General features: G+C 35.1%; 1 protein-coding gene and 1 pseudogene across 3 annotated transcripts in view; both read left to right on the top strand.

Annotated features, from left to right (window-relative positions):
• The window catches only part of Wdr17 (WD repeat domain 17), a 98,928-nt gene that overhangs the window by 64,214 nt on the left and 14,618 nt on the right, over positions 1–20,096 (top strand). For all 3 annotated transcript variants that reach the window (XM_005373521.1, XM_005373520.1, XM_005373519.1), the window contains 11 exons: positions 1,928–2,092; positions 3,683–3,885; positions 5,316–5,465; positions 5,573–5,703; positions 5,992–6,117; positions 7,035–7,190; positions 12,204–12,268; positions 16,869–17,001; positions 17,440–17,531; positions 18,839–18,938; positions 19,893–20,032. In XM_005373521.1, the coding sequence (XP_005373578.1) occupies positions 1,928–2,092; positions 3,683–3,885; positions 5,316–5,465; positions 5,573–5,703; positions 5,992–6,117; positions 7,035–7,190; positions 12,204–12,268; positions 16,869–17,001; positions 17,440–17,531; positions 18,839–18,938; positions 19,893–20,032 (1,461 nt within the window). The remainder of the gene's footprint in view (positions 1–1,927; positions 2,093–3,682; positions 3,886–5,315; positions 5,466–5,572; positions 5,704–5,991; positions 6,118–7,034; positions 7,191–12,203; positions 12,269–16,868; positions 17,002–17,439; positions 17,532–18,838; positions 18,939–19,892; positions 20,033–20,096) is intronic.
• LOC106148596 lies at positions 8,976–10,333 on the top strand (annotated as a pseudogene).

Raw genomic sequence — 20,096 nt, 5'->3', positions numbered from 1 at the left:
CAGTCACTTTCTCATTGCTGGAATGAGGTACCTGACACACACAGATTAAAGAAGGAGAGGTTTACTTTGGCTCCAGTTTCAGTCCATACTCTTCTACTCCAAGACAGGACCATATGCCAAGGGTCTGGCACAGGAGAGCTGCTGACTTCATGGAGTCTAGGAAGCAGAGCAAGAAGGGTAGAGCCAGGCAGGGTTTACCCACCTACATCACACGCTCAGTAACTGCCTCGTCCAACCAGACTCACCTTGCAACAGCAAATCCACTAGAGTGCCTCAGAATCCAATCATCTTCCCAGAGCCTCCAACTATGAGTGCTTAAGGCTTTGGGGAGACATCTAGATATAAAATATAACATGTATGTTGCAAACTATATTCTCCAGAATGTAGAACCTGGCTGGTTTAGCAGTGGATTTTAGGAAGGTAAAATCTTGGCACGGAAGTTTACAGAATGTTATATTTTTGCATGTTGGTGTAAGTAAATCTGAGAATGATAATTCATGTGACAAAACCATTAATTTGAAGATTTGGAAGAGTTTTGATCGTGTCTGGCTTCCCAAGTGTATAATTTTCCCTCTTTAGGGTGAGGGAATTGTTTATCTGCGGGATAAAATGGATGAACCTTAAGCAGAAAGTGTTCTGCCAGATACACAACTTTAATAGGCTTGCCTGGCCTTCCTTATTGCTCTCCTATCACTATTCCAAGTGTGACCAGTAGGGTGCAAGTAGTTGCCTACTATACTCACTTGAGGGACCAAAAAATATTAAAGAATCATATTATATTTCTGGAAATCCTTAATTGAATCTACCAAAGCATCTCAAGGAAGGGAGGGTACAAAAGGAGAACGGGAAACTGAACAGAGATTTATTATCTGATGAGACAGCCCTGATCTGCAGAGAGGTTTTGCAGAATACTTCTGGGAGTTGGGGTAGAGGGACAACATTGTTGTTTGTACCATACCACAGAAGGTGTGACAGATACTCAGAGCATACAATAATAATCTGATAGTAATAAACAAATCAAGGCACTCATCATGTGGGACCTATCTTAAGTCAAAATAGTTATAAAATAGAAAGTTTCAGAGATGTTCAAGAAGTTATGAGTCTGGACATGCTTAAAAAAGAACTTACAGAAATGTAAATAGTCTTCTAAGATAAAACAAAATATAACTTCAACCAATTTAGAAGGAACATTGAGAAAGAACCTCTTTCCCTACTGAAACAGTTTACGCAAATGTGAAATAACATAACTATACATATTTTTATATAGACAAAAGTGTGATCAAAATACACAGTGAATCTTTGTATTAAAAATACAATAGAAGACACATTGCCATTCATACCCCTCAAACCCTCCCCCTCATTGCAAAAATATTTATTCTGTTGTTCTTGTCACTGTCTGAAGCAGTTCTGTAAGTTCTTTTTCATATCTTAATTTTTTTTATCATGGCTGCCTAGATGTTCTAAGGGCATTCAACACATTTCCCTTTCACAGTCATTTTCATTTGGGGGAAAAGCCAGAAGTCACACAGTGCCACATCTGTTGAATAAGGTAAATGAAGACACATTTCAATTTTTTTGCCAGCCTGTATTTTTATTGGATAAAATTAGATATCAGCATTTGTTGTATTTTTATCAGACCTCATCAAGATAAGAAGGCATCCAGAAATATTTCAGAAAGTGGCAAGATAATGGGATAAATGTGTTCCAACTGAGGAGAAATATTTTGAAGAGGCTTAAAGGCAATATGTATTTTACTGTAATTTTTAATGTAAACATTCACCATATATTTTGATCATCCCTTACATAAGATTTTAGTCTAATTTGATTAAGGAAGCAGAAAAATCCTGTCTTGAGACATTAGAACTGTTGTACATTATTAGCAGTAAATAATATTAAAATGGTCACATTTTAATTGATGACATTTCAGAGACATGATAGCCACTGGTTGTGAGGACAGAAACGTTCGTGTCTATTATGTGGCCACCAGCTCTGATCAACCACTGAAAGTGTTTAGTGGCCACACAGCAAAAGTCTTCCATGTGAAATGGTCTCCTCTGAGGGAAGGGATTCTTTGCAGCGGTTCTGATGATGGGTATGTATTTGGGGATTCTAATTTTCTGGTCCTTAAAATTGTAAGTTTTTATTTTCCCAAAAATAACACATATTTATAAGATCAAGTAAGTAGCTTCAAGTAAATTCAATCCAGCCTAAATTTAAAAGCTGCCATTCTTATATTATCATTATGTTCATAATTTTTATTTTATTATTTTGATTTTAATGGGTGCTTATTTCTAGCTTATTAGCAAGAAAGTTAACACAAACAAAAAAAAAACCAAAAGAATATGTGGAGAAAGGGAAGAGCCAAAACAAATAAATCTCTGTAAGTAGAGATCAGTTTGTTTTTCATGTTTTCATAACTTTCACCAACAGTAGGATAAAAGCTGTTCATGAATTTTGACATGAAGAGAAAGCATTTTAGAATGAAGAGTGATTAACATTCTTCTTAATTTGTGAGAGTTTCTGAAATCTTGTTCATATTTTATATTCAAAAGGATGTCTTTACTTAATGCAGTTGGTTTAATCACTGTTTGAAGATGGGAAAGTTAGGTAAGAAAATCTTATTTTGTCCATGTAAAAGTGACAACATGTAGTCAGCATGAGTTTACTGTATTGAATAATTGTTTTTCACTGTTAAAACTGTTACCTAAATTAATATTTTAGAGAAAGAATTGAGATTTTTGTGGGTTATAACTTAATATTTTTTCTAATTGTTACCATGTGAAAGTGAATATGCTTTATTTATAAGATTATTCTAGTCTCAACAGCTAAATTCTATTCAAAAACTGATGAGGAATATTTTCAGAACTAACAGTCATCATTTTACTGATTTGTAATAGTGAGAATGGGAAGTGTTTACTAAATTTGGGTTGTTTGTTCCTTTAGCAGTCACTGGTAATACAGATAAAGGTTACATCTCACTAATGTTATCTAGCAACCTTAAATCAAGATAAAACATACAGGGAAACCATTAATTATCACTGTCCTCATATCATACATCAGCCTGCTAAGCCTAGGGAGTTTTTATATCTAATAGAGCATGTAAAAGCCTTTCTCGTTTTTTTGACCAAAAACCATATATTGTGACTTCAAAGCAAAAGTACTATATCATTTAGTGGCTCATACAATAATACTAAGTTATTTTCATTGGAGATTCTTAAAACATTGTAGCAAACTGATTTACTGGATTGATGAACCTATAAATATGATGTGATTATTAAATAACATCCATCTTTAGAATTTAAAAATTCCATAATATATAAATAACTTGAATGCTCATAAGTTATTGCTTTTTATGTCATCTTAATTTCTCTTTGATTATATATGTTCTAGATTGTTTCATTTTAAGGAAGCAATTTTTTGTATACAAATTCTTAATCAGTATATTTACCATGAGTAGCAAATGACCAGTAAAATTCAAAAAGAAAACCCCACGTTGGTATAAAATAGCTCTGGCATAGTTAAATTTCACTTCCATATGCTATGAAGAAGAAAACATTAATATATCTTGAAACATGAAATGCATATTAAATATACTAAACAGTCTAATTGTACTCTGTTAAAACTATGTTAATAATTTGGATAAATGCTATTTTCACTATACACATAAATATCCTCTTTTCAGTTCTGTTCGAATCTGGGATTATACTCAAGATGCTTGCATAAATGTTCTCACCGGACACAGTGCACCTGTGAGGGGATTAATGTGGAACACTGAGATTCCATATCTACTCATCTCTGGCAGCTGGGACTATACTATAAAAGTATGGGACACACGGGAAGGAACTTGTTTGGATACTGTGTGTGATCATGGTGCAGATGTATATGGTAAAGTGTTTCTCATGTACTTGTTATTTTGACATGTTAATGATGCTTTTCATTTCTGACCAATACAGTATTTTTATTTGTGATACTAGGGATTGAACCTTTCATGCTTACCTACATTCCCTGCCATATATATATATTTTTTTTATTTTGAGATGGGTCTTGCTAAATTTCCCAGGTAAGACTCAAGCTTGGGATCTTCCTGCTTCAGTCTCCCAAGTGTTGAGATTATAGGCAGAACAATCACACTGATGGCTATTCAGTATTTTTAAAGAAATCTTCAGGTAGTTTATTCTAAAATAATATTTGTATCATTTTTAAAAATACATCTTTAAGCCTGGCTTGGTAACATCCACTTGTCATCTCAGTGCTGGGAAGGCTGAGGCAGGAAAATCATTATGAGTTCAAGGCCAGCTTAGGCTACAAAGTGAGGTCAAGGCCAGCCTACACTACATAGACAGACCCTGTCTCAAAAAATATAATAAACTATACATGTTTATTGAAATACCAGAATGTACAAAAGCTAAACTGTCAGAAGATAACTATTGCTAGTACTGCAGTGTCTTCTTTCAGCAAGTGTGTACCTGTAGTTCAGTGTCTACCCACATGCAGTGCATACCTACACCTATGCAGAAATACACAACTACTTAGATGTGTTCGGTTTTCTCACTGCATTACCATCAGCCCAGATATGAATTGTAGAAAAGGAAATGAACAATGGAGTAGTTATTTAAGCCACTCTCAATTTTTTGGATAGTAAAGATAATGTCTTGTTCTGTAAATAATACCAAATTTTCTAGTATAATTGAGTTAGTATGAAAAACAAGTTAGTTATCTTTTGCATATCATTTTGCCTCTCATTTGCATTTGTATTTATTTTCATTCCTAAGTCTTGATGGGAGTGAGTGGTGGATTAAGAATTCAAAAATTATTCCTTAGGAAAAGTAACCCAAAACTAGTTATTCAAATTCATGTGCTTTATCCCAATAGCATTTTTAGCTGAAGTAATGTGGGGTTGAAGGTAGAGAATCCTTTTCTTTTATATTCTAAGTTGAAAGATTGCTAACTTTCTTTCTCTTGTAATTAGAACCTTCAGTTACCCTTGTAATAAAGCATAGATACTGTGTACCCCATTGGTACATGCACTGCTTAATCTAATAAAATATAATTTCAGCATTTTCACCCAGGACCATTTACTTTCTAATAATTACTGAATTTTATATCCATATTTACATACTGTAGTGCATAATTTGTTACATTCTTATATTATCTGCCAAGGTACTAATTAAATGCAAGTAGAAATTTAACTCTGTGAACCTTTCCGTTATCTACATTATTTCTTCAGAACACCAGTTGTGTAGTTTTTTGAGGTGGACACCTAAGTAAAAACTGTCTTCTAATGTTTAGTTAAAATTAGTTTTTTTCCCCACCAGGTTTAACATGCCACCCAAGCCGTCCCTTCACCATGGCATCTTGCTCCCGTGATTCTACAGTGAGACTCTGGTCATTAACACCTCTGATCACTCCTTTACAGATAAATATTTTGGCTGACAGATCTTGGGAAGAGATTATCGGGAATACTGGTATTGAACATATTGTGCTTCTATTTTTTTCTAAAGACTGTAAGGAATTGTTTGTCGTTTAAAGACTATAAGGAATTGTTCCTTACTGAATTATATCTCTTAAACAGATTATGCTATCGAACAAGGCGCTCCCCCTCTGTTGTGTGGTAAAGTGTCAAGAGATATCAAGCAAGAAATAGACAAGTTAGCTGGTAATACTCCAGTGAAAAAACTAAAATGGTTTTCAGAATGTTTATCAGTAAGTTTTACAGAAATTAAATGTGAACGTGTTCCCTTTAACCAAAATGAATTGTTACAGCTGTTCTCCTTAAGTTGTCCCATATTTGTATTCATTCTCCTAATTAAGTGGCTCTTTTTAACATAATCTTTACAGTAAGCAAATATAAAACCAGAAACAAAAATGAAATCATGTATAATATTTAGTTCAGTTTTTCAATTTACATTAAGTACGCATTATAATATGTTTGAAAATGAAAAATGCTACAAGGATTTTTATTCATTTGATTATTCTGTATCAACCTTTTAGCCTCCCAGTGGTAGCGACAATTTGTGGAACTTGGTTGCTGTGATAAAAGGACAAGATGATAGCTTACTTCCTCAGAACTACTGCAAAGGAATAATGCACTTGAGACATCTGATTAAATTTAGAACAGTAAGTAGATCATGCAATATGATATATTGAAGCAATTTTTCCCTTTTTCTTTTAAAGTAGGAAAATTATAATAATTAGATATGGTCAGATTGATAGACTGAAATAAATTAACATGGAGATAAATCTTCCCTAAGCTTATCATCACATCATGAATTATTTTAGAATGCATTAGGATACCCACACTTTTGAGAGCTGGACTCATGAATTCTTCAAAGATCACTTGGAACATCTTGAAAGGCTTTGTTTTTACCCTGCTGCCAGATGATTGTGAAATGTGGACTATTCTGATTCTCATTTTAGAGAATCTAATGGCGATCTGCTGGCACATGTTCTATTAGAACTCATGATAACATAGATGTTAATGAATGTCAATACAGAATTACTAGTTACCTTATAAAAGGGGCAATATCCAGTATCACTGACGAAATCTGTCCTGGGACCAGGAAGAAATGGTTGACTATTGGAACATGGAGGGAATTATGCCCGGAATGTGGTCATACAGAACAATTATTGTAATGATGATGAAGTACTTTCTTAAATCTCTAGTTGAACATCGAATGACTATATCTGAAAGATCTATTGACAGCGAAGGTGCCAAAGAGAGCCACATATTTTTTTAATTATCATTGAAAGCTCTTATTTATTCATTCATTTGTTCATCTGTCTTACTTGGTGTATATCACCTTACCACTGCCTTTTGGTCTCTGGGCATATATATAACCACAGACTCTGGAGAGGCTGCAGCCTCCTCTCTCCTAGTCTCCCCACGTGCACCCCAAAACGTTATTTTTAAAAACACATCATATTTTATAGACAATCAGTACTGATTTTAATATTTAATTCTCAGTGCCATATGCTTTTACCATGTCTAGTTCTTAGTACAATAATTTTTAAAATTGTGCTTTCTTTTTTACTAGTCTGAAGCCCAAGAACTAACAACAGTGAAGATGTCTAAATTTGGTGGTGGTATTGGTGTTCCTTCAAAAGAAGAAAGACTGAAAGAAGCTGCTGAAATACACTTGAGATTAGGACACATTCAGCGATATTGTGAACTAATGGTTGAACTTGGAGAGGTAATGTGCTAGTAAAATAAATTAAGGAGCCTATCTAGTATTCTAAGTATTTAAGAATATACTTAATTCTGTGTATTAAAAATATGAAGCTTGTTTTTTCTCATCCAGTTGATTCGATGCTGATCTGAGATTGGGTGGGTACCCTAGGATAATGGTCAGGAATGCCGGGAGTCTAAGCTAATAACATCAGCATCACTTTGAACACGCATGTCTCGTTCTAGACCTGCAGAATCACAAACTCTAGGAATGAAGCCTAATGATTTACGTTTTTATAAGTCCTTCTGATTATTCTCATGCAGGATGAATTTTAGGAAGCACTGCCTGAGTGGCTAATTTGCGTATACTGGAATCCCATTGTACACTGTCCTGAAGAAGGGATTTCACTGGTAAAGGGAACTCATAACTCTCATCATGGTTTTTATAGAGGAGTTAACAAAACAGTTTTCACAGAAAGATTAGGATGAATCTGTGCTATTAACGTTCAGGAGAGTGGCTTCCTTCCCTAGGGGGACAGTGGCTAGAGTGGAACATGGGGAAGGAGGAGCTTCTGTTACTTAATCCTGGGTGCTAATTCCATGCATATATGCTGTCTCTGAAAACTGTTTAGCCTTTCCCCCTTCCTGCTTACATATTTTAGCTCAACAAAAATTCTACCAAAACAAAGGACAACATGGTGTGAACATAGTTATTTAATAGTTGGTTATTTTTTGTAATGTCTAGGTTAATTAATTTTGTTACTACAAAACATAATATTAAGAATAGTTGTAAGGGGCTGGGGATTTAGCTCAGCGGCAAAAGGGCCTGCCTGGCAAGCGCAAGGTCGTGATTTCGGTTCCCGGTACCGGAGAAAACAAAACAAAACAAAACAAAACAAAACAAAAGAATAGTTGTAAACAATATAAAGTAAAACAAAGCAATAATTATGTTAAAATATATCAAAATGAAATATAATTTATTTTCCTATATACTGAAACAATGAGTTACTGCTTGACTTGAAATATTACCATATGCCATTTTAAAATGTTACTGAAAAGGCATTGTAAATTATAAAGTATTGAATTTAGAAGCAATATAAAATGTGTATTTATGAAGTAATAAATATTTGACTTAAAATTCACTTTTTATTTAGGGTATTATTAGAAAGCTAATCTCGGGGCTGGGGATTTAGCTCAGCGGCAAAAGCGCCTGCCTGGCAAGCGCAAGGTCGTGAGTTCGGTTCCTGGTACCGGAGAAAAACCAAAAAAAAAAAAAAAAAAAAAAAAAAAAAAAAAAAAAAAAAAAAAAAAAAAAAAAAAGAAAGCTAATCTCTTAAAACACACAAAAAGAAATAAATGCATTTTGATAGAACAGTGTGCTTTACATTTCTGAGTTTGTGAGGGTATGTGTAATTGTTAAAGTATTTAAAACCTTTCTCATGGATCTGTTTATAAAAGGTAATTTTATTGTACAGATACACTGGAGTTAATGGTTCATAACATTGTGTTTGAAACTTTTTAGAAAAGCAGATCTGCTTATAATGTCTCATAATCATCTCCCTATGACCAGTTTCTATTTAAGTAAGCTTAATACTGTGGTGATAATCCAGCATTCCACCTTTTCACTTACAAGGTATAAATTCATTGAAAGACCTTGGGGACTGCAAAGTTAATTTCAATCTCAAATTTTTCTTCCATTATCCCTACTATAATAAGGACATATTTCCCCAATAGCATATATTTATTTTAAACACATTTAAGGTACCATTTAGGTACAGTTATTTTAAATATGTAATTTTAAAAATGATCCATTGGACATAGCTGTAGGTGGCTGTGGCAGCGTCAGCAAAAGGAACCAACCAAGAATTTCCATGTCAGTGACAGGGACTGGATTTGCCATGACAAGAGATGTGGAAAGGAAACTTCACTAGAAGAACCAGGTGTAATGCATGTGGTTATGAGAAAACAGCTGAGGTCAGGATGGTACAAGCTGGGGGCCCTGAAACGAAGGACTGGCAGGAAAGAGCTAATGACTGGCAGTGTAAAGCATGCAGTGATGTGTGTTGGGCCAGAAGACCAGAGTATAACGTGTGTAATACACCAAAGTATGCTCAGATACAAAAAGAGCAGGATGTGGTGGGGGTTTTAATGAAAGAGAAAACGTTGAATGTATAGAAAGAGAAGAATCTGACAGGGGCTGGGGATTTAACGCAGTGGCACAGTGCCTGCCTGGCAAGCGCAAGGTTGTGAGTTCGATTCCCAGTACTGGAAAAAAAAAAAAAAAAGAAAGAAGAATCTGACAGAAAATATGACGAGTTTGGATATAAAAAGAAAAAGTACAGAAGAAAGGCAGTTGGTCCTGCACCTGTATTAAAGGAAATGGACAATAAAGAATCAGAAGAAGAGGATGAGGGTGCAGAATAGATCAGGGTGAGAATGAGGATGAAGATGTTGCTGATCTCTCAAAATATAGTGATACCAGTGAAAAAGAAGTTATAAAAAATCTAACAGAAGAAGTCAAAGTCTCGATCTTCATATCTTCATCATATTTATCAAGCTCAAGGTCTAAGTTCAGGTCCCCTTCAAGAAGTTCTTCCGGTTCACAGTCAAAATCTCGGTTCAGTGATAGAGAACATTTGAGATCTCGTGGGCTTGAAATTAAGACCCAGCTCCAGGTCCCATAGGGGCTCTTCTTCCCCACAAAAAAGATCTTATTCAAGTTATCATGTTCTGAGAGGAGCAGAAAGAGAAGTTATTCTACCTCTTCAGCTCCTGGTGATCCCAAAAAAAAGACAGACAAGATCATGGTCACCCAAAAGCCAGGTCATTGGTGAAAACACTGAACAGTCCTGAGCCCCAGGCCAACCCCTCCAGAGCACCACTGCTTTATGCCCGCACAACAGGTCATCTTCTGGATCATCCATTTTGGTTCCCGTTCGAGTTCAAAAAAGAAATAATAAAATGCAGTACAGAGCATAAAACAGTTTTGAGGAAGCTGATGTCTTACTTGGTCAAAAGTGTTAAATCTGCTAGTAGAGGTGCATGATGCCTTTATTGTTTTTCAGAATAATATAGTGTGTTTATTTGTGAAATTAAAAGTAAATTGCATTTTAAACCAGTTTTGCATCATCACATTTAATGCAGACAAATCGTGTGGATTGCAGAAAGAGCAAGGTACTATTCACTTCCCTTTCTGACCCACAATTTGGGTAAGGACAGAAACTCTTAATAGTTTATCTGTTCTCTACTAAAGTAGTTACCTATATTTCAAAATGTTTATCCTGAGTAAAAGTTTAAAAGGGTTTGCGCATTGTCTTTAAAAAAAAAAATCTAGTTACCAAATACAGTAGGTTAGAAGAGGCTAAATAGTACTTGACAGACAAATTGAAGAAAGATTTTGAAGGGCTTTTCAGTTTTTGTTTTTGTTTTTTGGTGAAGGGCCAAAAAAGATGTGAATTGCAGTGAACACTTTTCCTTGAGAGGTGTAACTTTAAACATACTGCGTAACATTTTCTTCTAATTAGCAATTGAATGCTATTGCTGCATGATAAAAACAAGAATCATGATTTTTCCTTTTCACTTGAGAAAACTTACTGCTTACAATGCTTTCAGAGTTTTATTTCTCAGAATAAAATCTAGTCACTTCAGCTCCATTTTTGTTTTCTGGTTTGCAAATAAGATTTCTCTTAACTGTATTTTCAGTGACAATGCAAGGTAAGGATATGGAGGGAAATCAACTGTTGTGCTTGGGGTCTTTTGTTATGGGGTACTGATTTCTCTTTTGTTTTTAACATTATATGCCACAGTTTAAATAAAAACAAGATGTTCAGTAGACAGCCCAAACAAAATTATATGTTTTTATTTTAAAGTGCTTTTAGCTGATCTAAAAATGAATACAAAGATCTAGAAATATTTTGGTTATATTTTACAGTGAGCTTCTCCCTGTTTTTCTTAGTTTTCCTTGCCACAGTTACTATAGCTTACACAAGAATTTTTACTCTTGTGATTGTTCCTCAGACTTTCCGAAAGTCCACCTTCTAAGTTGCCCAGATGGTCATCTGGATTCTGCATTACCATTGGTTTATTCATGTGCTTTCTGTATTTAAAACTTCCATTGAATTAAGCAATTGCAAGTTATCAATTTAGCTGATAGGAGTTAACACATGATTCAAATAATTATGGTTTCATTTGGTTTACCTAAGATGTACTACTTCATTTCACAAGGAACTGTTGCTGTAGAAAAATGTAAATAAAATGGGTGCATCAAGCAAAGAAAAAGATCTGTTTAACATAATGTTAAAGTTAATTGTGAATTTTCTATCCTTAATTGTGGTAGAACTCCAGTGTCTTGGAGAAACTTAATTAAAATTACGTTTTTGACTCACATAGTGGTATTTCTGTATATTTTCTTCTTGGTTCCATTTTAGCCTTGTATTTGGCAAAATCCATAAAACAGTCATAATCAGCTTTGCTTGAATAGTGACTCTTTCAGTAGCAGTCTAATTTTTAAAGTATGGCAGGTATTCCTAATTAAAAGGAAGATATGACAACAAATAAAATTTATAAAAAGGAGAAAGCAAAGAACGAAAATATAAGTTAATCGTATACTTGCTCAATATAACTAATAGTGGAATAAAATTTTCAGTTTTATTTTGAACAAAAAATACTATACAGCAAATTACTCTGGTATTGCTGGAAGATAAGTTGCAATATTTTCAAACTGAATATTTGACTTACTTTCCCTTCTAACGCCTTTCTTTTCCTCCATTTTATTCTGTCCATGTGTCCTTGCCTCTTTCCATCTCTTCTTCTATGTTTGGAAGTGGATTTTCCCTGCTGAATCAGAAAGGTTTACATACTTTATAATATATTAGTATTTATTCTATAGGGAATGCAGTAAGTTGAATACCAAAGAGTTCTAGTAAATCCAAGAACTCTTAAAAATTCTGTAAATATGAATTCATTTGTTAAAAGTCTGTTAAGAATTGCACAGTACAATCAAAAATAGATGTTTCTGGTTTTTTGCCTCTTATTTCAGTGGGACAAAGCTCTGTCAGTTGCACCAGGGGTCTCTGTGAAATACTGGAAGAAGTTAATGCAGAGGTAAGGCAGAGGGTCTGTGTCTAAATAGATGTTTTAAAAGCAATTGTGAGAATAGATGCAATATATAAATATGGTAGTAGCTCTTGGATTTGTCATCCTTCTGTTTTCTTAACTAATAAGTAAATTTTCTCTCTACTGACATAATTAGTAAATTGGCTACAAATCATTTTGTTATTATTATCATTGTCTTGACATCTAATGAAGAGAGCAGAAAGTAAATTTCTCCATACCATTGGGTGAGTAGACATCAGTAAACACACTGACTGATTAGTATATTGATACTGAAATACAAGGCAAAAGAGTTTCTGAAGGTTTGTAGAATGCTCTACTGGAAATAATTGTAACTCTTTTCTCTGGAGACACTAATTTCTGCAATTCCCTCTTCTTGGGTATGAGTGAGGTTCCAATGATAAAGGATTATCTGGCCAGTGAGGAAACAACTCAGTGTCCTTGTCCTAGAAGGCTATGGCAACAAGTTCCTTGTGCGGGTGTATTAGTCTTCTAAATTTGCCATAACTAATTACCACAACTTGGGTGGCTTGAAACAACAGAAATTTATTCTCTCACAATTCTGAGGATTAAAATTCCAAGATCATTTTATTAATAGAGTTGGTTCCTGTTGGCTGTTGGGCTCAGGGGGAAAATCAGTTCTGTGTTTCTCTCCTAGCTTCTGGTCTTTGGCATCTTGTGGTTTATAGACACATCAACCTTGTGTCTGCCTCATACTTATATTGCACTATCTGTCTCTGTAAGTAACTTGCCTTTTCTTAGAAGAGTACAACATAGTGAATTTCGGGCCTACCCTCTCCTAATACAGTATAATACCTCATTAATTTAATAAGTTACATAGACAAGGACCCAAGTTCATTTCTGTATTTTTACATTCACAGGTATCCTGGTGTGGAATCTCAACACATTATTTAAACCCAAAACCTACAATATTCTATTCTATTCTGTCCTATCCTATCCTATCCTATCCTATCCTATCCTATCCTATCCTATCCCATCCCATCCCATCCCATCCCATCCCATCCCATCCCATCCCATCCCATCCCATCCCATCCCATCCCATCCTATTCTATTCTCACCATATTTTTATTTACAGCCCACTAAGTGACAGTCATTGTTCTGGGCCTATAATGTATTATTCAGAGTAGTCATCTTGGTTCTGACAGTAAAAACAGAAATGTGGATTTTTCTTTTATAGGATATGTGTCTTGGTTACTTTTCTCTCGGTGCTGGGACAAAATACTTGATGTCCAGAATTAAGGAAGGAAAGGTTTATTTAGCTTACAGTTTGTGGAGGTTTTTAGCTTACAGTTTGTGGAGGTTTCAGTCCATACTTGGCTGGCTACAAGGCAGAGTGGCACATGGCAGAGGGCTACAGCTCATGGTGGCAGAACACAGCGAAAGCAACAAGCACAAAAGGGAGGAATGGCCGCAAGCAGCCTCTTCCTTTCCCTTACATATTCAAACTTCCACCCCAGGGAGGGTGTAGCTCTCACACCCATAATCATTCAAACTCTAAAAGCCTGCCCCATAACCGCATGAGGCTTTGGGGAGACACACAGACACAAACCATAACAATATGGTTTAGGGAAATATTAAATTGCTACTTATACACACAAAACTCAGTGGAATCTAAGCATGATTTATTCTTTTCCACAGAAAGCAAACTGTTCCCTTGCACCTACTCTCCTATCAGTTAAACAAGTTGGCTCTCACCTTCTGTGGACTCTGAGAATCCTACATATGTCTCAATTTCTATGACCTCACAACACACTTGTGATTGTAACTGTTCCCACTGAATCCTTAATAAAGGCAAGTTAGTGGTGCATACTTATTTCATAAGACATTGTTTCAAACTCAGCAAAAGCGTGATTGAATCCCATTTAATACCAAGGTAGAGCCATTCAATGTCAGTAATTTGTAGAATGAAAGTAATGATTATTTGATATTCTATATGATTGTTAATACAGTTTTCAAGCATATACCAATATTATTATGCCACTACATTGCTTTTTAAAGTTTTATCTGTACGAGTACATGTCTGCGGTACATAATGTGTGCATTCCGTATGAGTTGGTACATGTTCACAGCACATACTAATTCCTGCGTTCCTTTTCACTCCACTGTCTTCCTCTCTGGGTTTCCTGAGGCCCTTCCCATTTGAGAAGAATCTAGCTCCTTACTTCCTATTGTCTTTTCTTTTGAATTGTAGTGTCATATGTAAGAGAAACCATGCAATATTTAATCTTGTGTGTCTGATTTATTTCACTTAACACTATGGTCTCAAGGTGCCTCTATTTTCCTACATGACTCAAGTCTTCGCTTTATTATAATAGAGCACTACTCCATTGTGTGTGCTTACAAGGTTTTCTTTACCAATTTGTCAGTTGATGGACATAGAGTTTCCAAGATTTAGGTATTATGAATTTTGTAAACATGGGCATGCATATTTCACTGTACCATGATATCTATAATTCTTTCAGGAAGAGCCCATGAGGAGAATAACTGGGTCAAATTAAATTTCTGGTTTTAATTTTCTGATTTTCACATAGTTGAACTAGTTTACACTTCCCCCAACAGTGTAGAAGAGTTCTTTTCCCCTGTAGTCTCACCAGCAATTTTTATTATTTGATATCTTGATGATGACAATTCTTTCTGAGATAAGATGGAATTTCAGTGTTGTTTTAATTTGCATTTTGCTAATGGCCAGATTAGAGAGGTCATCACAGTATGAAGAGACCAGTTAGACAGCATATGGACAGACACATCAGGAGACAGCAGTAGCATGGAGGTCTTGTGTGGTGTACAAATGAAGGAGAGTGGTAGGCAGATTTCACACATATTCAGGAGTTAAAATTAACTGGAAATGTTACTAGGAAGCTGTCATGAGTAATTTCTAAGTTTTATATTTGAAAAACTGCAGAGGCTAATGTGCATGGGGATTTTGAAACAAAACAAACAGCAACCAAAACTAAAACAGAACAAGAAAACAATCCTCTGAAGAGAGTATTTGAATCCAATGGGATGCAAGATCCGTAGTTGTCTTTGGACATGTCGAATTGGAGATCCCTTTGTAACTTCAGTAGTAATGTCAAAAAGGCAATCTTTATTCATTAACCAAAGAGGAAATCTGCACACAGTAGAGGATACTGTTCACTTTAGTATGAGCTGTTGAGGCAGAAAGAAAGAGACTGAAGGAAGCAAGATTAGGAGTTAAGTGGCGCAGGGCGAGGGAGGGCAGGAGGCGGATAGGTGTATATGTAGTTCTTCCAGTTCTGCTTTACTTATTTTTTCTTTTCTTTTTTGTGCATGTATTTCTTTTTAAAAGTATATGCTGACAGTACATAACTTTTACATTCCCCGTGGGGGGTTGGTACACGTACAAAAAGTCTTAATTACAGTTTTATCCCTTTCTTGCCCCTTCTCCCCCATCTGCTGTCCCCCTTCCCATTTAAGAAAGACCTATCTGACTACTTCCTATTATCTACCTTTTGCTTTACTCAGCCAACATCTGATTTTTTCTCCTGCTCCTTAATCTACATCTCTTAATCTACATAGAATGGACTCCCCACAAACCTTGAGTTTATAATTCATAGGTCATTCAGAGAGGCTGCTTGGCAGTCTCTCCGGAAAAATAGAATGTTGTTTCTAAACAGATCTTTTTAAAGCAACTTGTGTCTAAGCAGCTATAATGAGGAAATCAGGATTACACAGGAAAGATGCAGCTCCTGGGTGTGCCCCAGTCACTCTGTGCCCTGGAGACTGCGAACAGGGAGCTAGCCAAGCCTAAAAGTTATGTCTTTACCTTCCCAAAGATTAGAAATTGAACTTTAATGTGTTTTCAGTGTGTGAATTAAACATTCTAAGTTATTTTCAAGGAAAACTAAGCTTGAATTTCAAGGACAGGATTAATTAGATTGATCATTTAGAAGCTATCTAGGGGCTGGCCAGGAAGGAAGACATGCAGACAAGCAGAAAATGATGGGTGCAGAGAAAGAGACAGGTTTGTGGGATCAGATACATGTACGTCTTTCACAGTCTCCAAAGTCATGGTCCTGTTTGAAACTCTTTATTTTCTTATATTTCCTAGCATGGGCACTTAAAATATTCTGCTTTTTATTACTTTTATGTTCATGTATGATACTTTTTAATGATTTTGAAGATACTTCAGTTTAAATGGTCTATATCAGTTGTTAGTCTCATTCTTAAAATTCTGTCTAACAACACATACACCCACATACATTTTGATTCATCCATGCTTTACAACTTATTTTAAGATAGACACATTAACCATTTTAATTGATAAACTGACTTTGAGACCTAAAATGTTTGGGACATTTAAAATTTAAAAGTGTACAGTGTTCAAAGGGCAATCAAGCACCTATGGTAGTTAATATTTTCTATTTCTTTTATTTATCTTCCCCATGTGACTTGATTATAAAACCTAAATTTTAAACAATGATGTGCCAAAAAGAGCTGTATGAAATCTGCTACACATTGTAGATCTGCTTTTAGAAAATATCAGTCCACCTGAAAAATTTTAAATTTCAGTTTAATTTAATGTAGTTAAAAAATATCCTTATTTCATTAGGAGAGCTGACCAATTAATACAGGAAGATAAAGATGATGTCATCCCATACTGCATAGCCATTGGTGATGTGAAAAAACTAGTCACTTTTTTTATGTCAAGAGGTCAACTTAAAGAAGCTCTGCTCGTGGCACAGGTACCAACACTTGACTATACCAGACATGGACACTGGTGGGTGAGCATGTACAAGGGAGAAAATTGTGCAGATAGGCCACCCTAATAAATTTATAGGCATTAAATGGCTTGGTTTCTGGCCATCTCCCTTTCTGCCTCAACATTTCATTCTATCTTCATTTACAGAGCTTATTTTAGATCTTTAAACATTCCCTCATCTCTAAACTTTATAAGGTGCTGATGGTTATATACTGTACTTTTGAACAACTTTTTAAAATCATTTACCTGAAGCTTCCTATTGTATTCACAATGGAATAATAAATGCTGGCCTCTTATTTTTTTTCAAATACTGAGGTTATTTTCTTCAAACATGACTAGGTATGATTTGTTTAGAACAATATTCTGAAATTAGTTATCAACAATTAGCTAAAGATTAATTAAAGGTTTAATTAAATTCTAGGCTGCATGTGAGGGAAACATGCAAACTTTACACGTCTCTACAACTAAAGGAGCTTCACATTCTGATGATATCTACAAGGAAGATTTTAATGAGTGAGTGATTTATTTTTGTTTTGGGCCAATCATTTTAATGATGAATTTCCCTTTAGGAGCTTTGTTTTTTTTTTGTTTTGTTTTGTTTTGTTTTTCTCCGGTACCGGGAACTGAACTCACGACCTTGCGCTTGCCAGGCAGGCGCTTTTGCCACTGAGCTAAATCCCCAGCCCCTTCCCTTTAGGAGCTTTGGAGGGCCATGGCGTTGGCCCATCTCTCTAAACCAAGGACTGGCGTTCCTACTCAACTGTGTTTCTTCCCGACATCTGGCTTCACGGCAGCATCTATTGCTAGAACAGGAGAATGTCAAACAAGTAGAGAGAGTGCATTTTATTTCTTTTTTCTTTTTACTTTTTTTTTTCTGTCTTTTTGAGACAGGGTCTCGCTATGCAGTTCAGGCTTGCCTTGAGCTCACTTTGTACCCCAGGCTGGTCTCAAACTCACAATGATCCTCCTGCCTCCGCTTCCCGAGTGCTGGGACTGTAGTCGTGTGCCACCATGTCCGGCTTCACGTGCATTTTATGTAGCTTCCAGAAAATAACATATTTCAGTTGAGAGGCAGCAGTCAAAGGATCTAGAGTCTTAAAAGCTGATGAAACCTTTTGGGGAAGATTCTGTAGAAAAAAAATAAAGTATTTAGTTTATCAATGCTTCACTCTAAAGTTAGTATATGTAATATCCTAGTAAAATTCATAATCCTGTGCTTCCAGTATTAGTGGCTAGAATAACATTTATTTCTCTTTTAAAGAAGAAATCCAAGTAGTTATTTTGAAAAGAGGCAGAAATTAGAATTGTTCAGCTTCTCAAATTCTCTAGACAATAGGATATTTATCAAGTGAGGCAGGTTCATGAACTGTTAAACAAATAACATGCTGGGACTAATTTATTCATTTCTGGATCTTTGCTGCTATTCCTTGCCAGAGAGATTTACTGTACAGAAGTCATATTTTGGGCACTACCTAAATTGTGAAAAATTTCATTTCAACTTCTAATTTTTCTAAGGCTAACTGCCTCCTCATCTGAGTTGTGAATTATCCAACGTAGAATGGCATGTGGTAAAAATCAGGCTTTTCTCCTGACAACTGTTAGAAATGAGGCTCGGAAGGGCTATCAGATGATGCTTTGGAAAGACAACTTTCTTGGCTCTTTTTCCAAAATAAGACTAAAGCCTAAATCAAGTATATAAAATTAAATCCTGTTTGGTCCTTTAATTACTCATCCAAAAATACAGCTTATAGTTACCATGGAACTCTTGTATTAATAAAGGATATATATATATTTTTTTCTTTTTCTATTTTTCTTCCTAGACTTCTGCACGAAGTCAGTAAAGAATTGGCAGAATGGTATTTTCAGGACGGTCGAGCCGTGCAAGCTGCATGTTGCCATCTGGCTGTAGATAATATTGAGGTACAACATTTCAAATTGGTATATGTGATGAAAGCTCTTTGGATGTGTCGTGGTGTTTGAGAGGGAAGGATTAAGTGACTTCTGTGTAAGATACGGTTTTGCATGCTTTTAAGCCTGAGTAATGACATGCTGAATCAGTACACATCAACACTGCAGACTATGAGCTCTCTTGTATTTATTTTTATCACAAGTTATGTATTTATAAAAACCTTGCTTAAAAAATTTCATCATGGATGAAATATTGTATTCATAAACAAGGGGTAATAGTGTGTCACAAAAGAAAAATTTGCTGGATTTAGAACCAAAAGAACTAACCTGGAGTCCTGTTTCTGTCACATACTGTCTTGTCATTTATGCTTTCAGAATCTCTGATGTCCTCAACTCTAAAATGAAAATGTAAATACCTACATTCATATGTGTTGTTTGGATTATGATAATGAATATAGATGAAAGAAAGCCCTTGTTTTTAGTGACTTTGATATATTATTCACATTCTTACATTTTTAAGGTACATTCCAATTGACCCACCTGTATAATAAGGAAAATATTGAGTATATGTAAAGATTTCATCTGCATTTATCCTCAGATGTATTATATTTAAGAAATAACTCATCACTGTGCAATCTTGAAGCTTTTAAGAATTTATATTCTTTTCTGATATACTGAATGACATGTTGAGGATACTACAGAGTATTATTAATTATAAAAAGAAGAAATTTTTCTAAAGTCTTAAATTCTGACATGATAAAATTCCCTATATGTCCCATCATCTGCTTTTCCATCTGAAAAATGTAATCACTCTTACTTAGGTACCATACAGGAATATTACAATCAGTATTTTGTAGGAATAATTGATTTACAAGTTAATTTTTATCTACTTTATGAGCTTGGAGGGGAATGATGATCCTACCCAACATGTATGAAACTGAAGAAATTATTTTCTTATTGAGCAAGCTTGCTATGGCATACCTAATTCGTGGAAATGAGCTGGAGCTGGCAGTGTCAGTGGGTGCAGTACTAGGAGAATCTGCATTGCCAGCAACCCACTATGCCTTGGAATTACTGGCGAGAAAATGCATGATGATTCCTACATGGTAAGAATTTCTAAATTATAGTGACATGCATTTTTTAAAATATAAATTATATTTGACATGTCAT

Source organism: Chinchilla lanigera, unplaced genomic scaffold (genome assembly GCF_000276665.1).
Source record: "Chinchilla lanigera isolate Chin_1 unplaced genomic scaffold, ChiLan1.0 scaffold00002, whole genome shotgun sequence".
In the NCBI taxonomy this organism is placed as follows: domain Eukaryota; kingdom Metazoa; phylum Chordata; class Mammalia; order Rodentia; family Chinchillidae; genus Chinchilla; species Chinchilla lanigera.
This window is presented reverse-complemented; position numbering and strand designations above follow the sequence as displayed.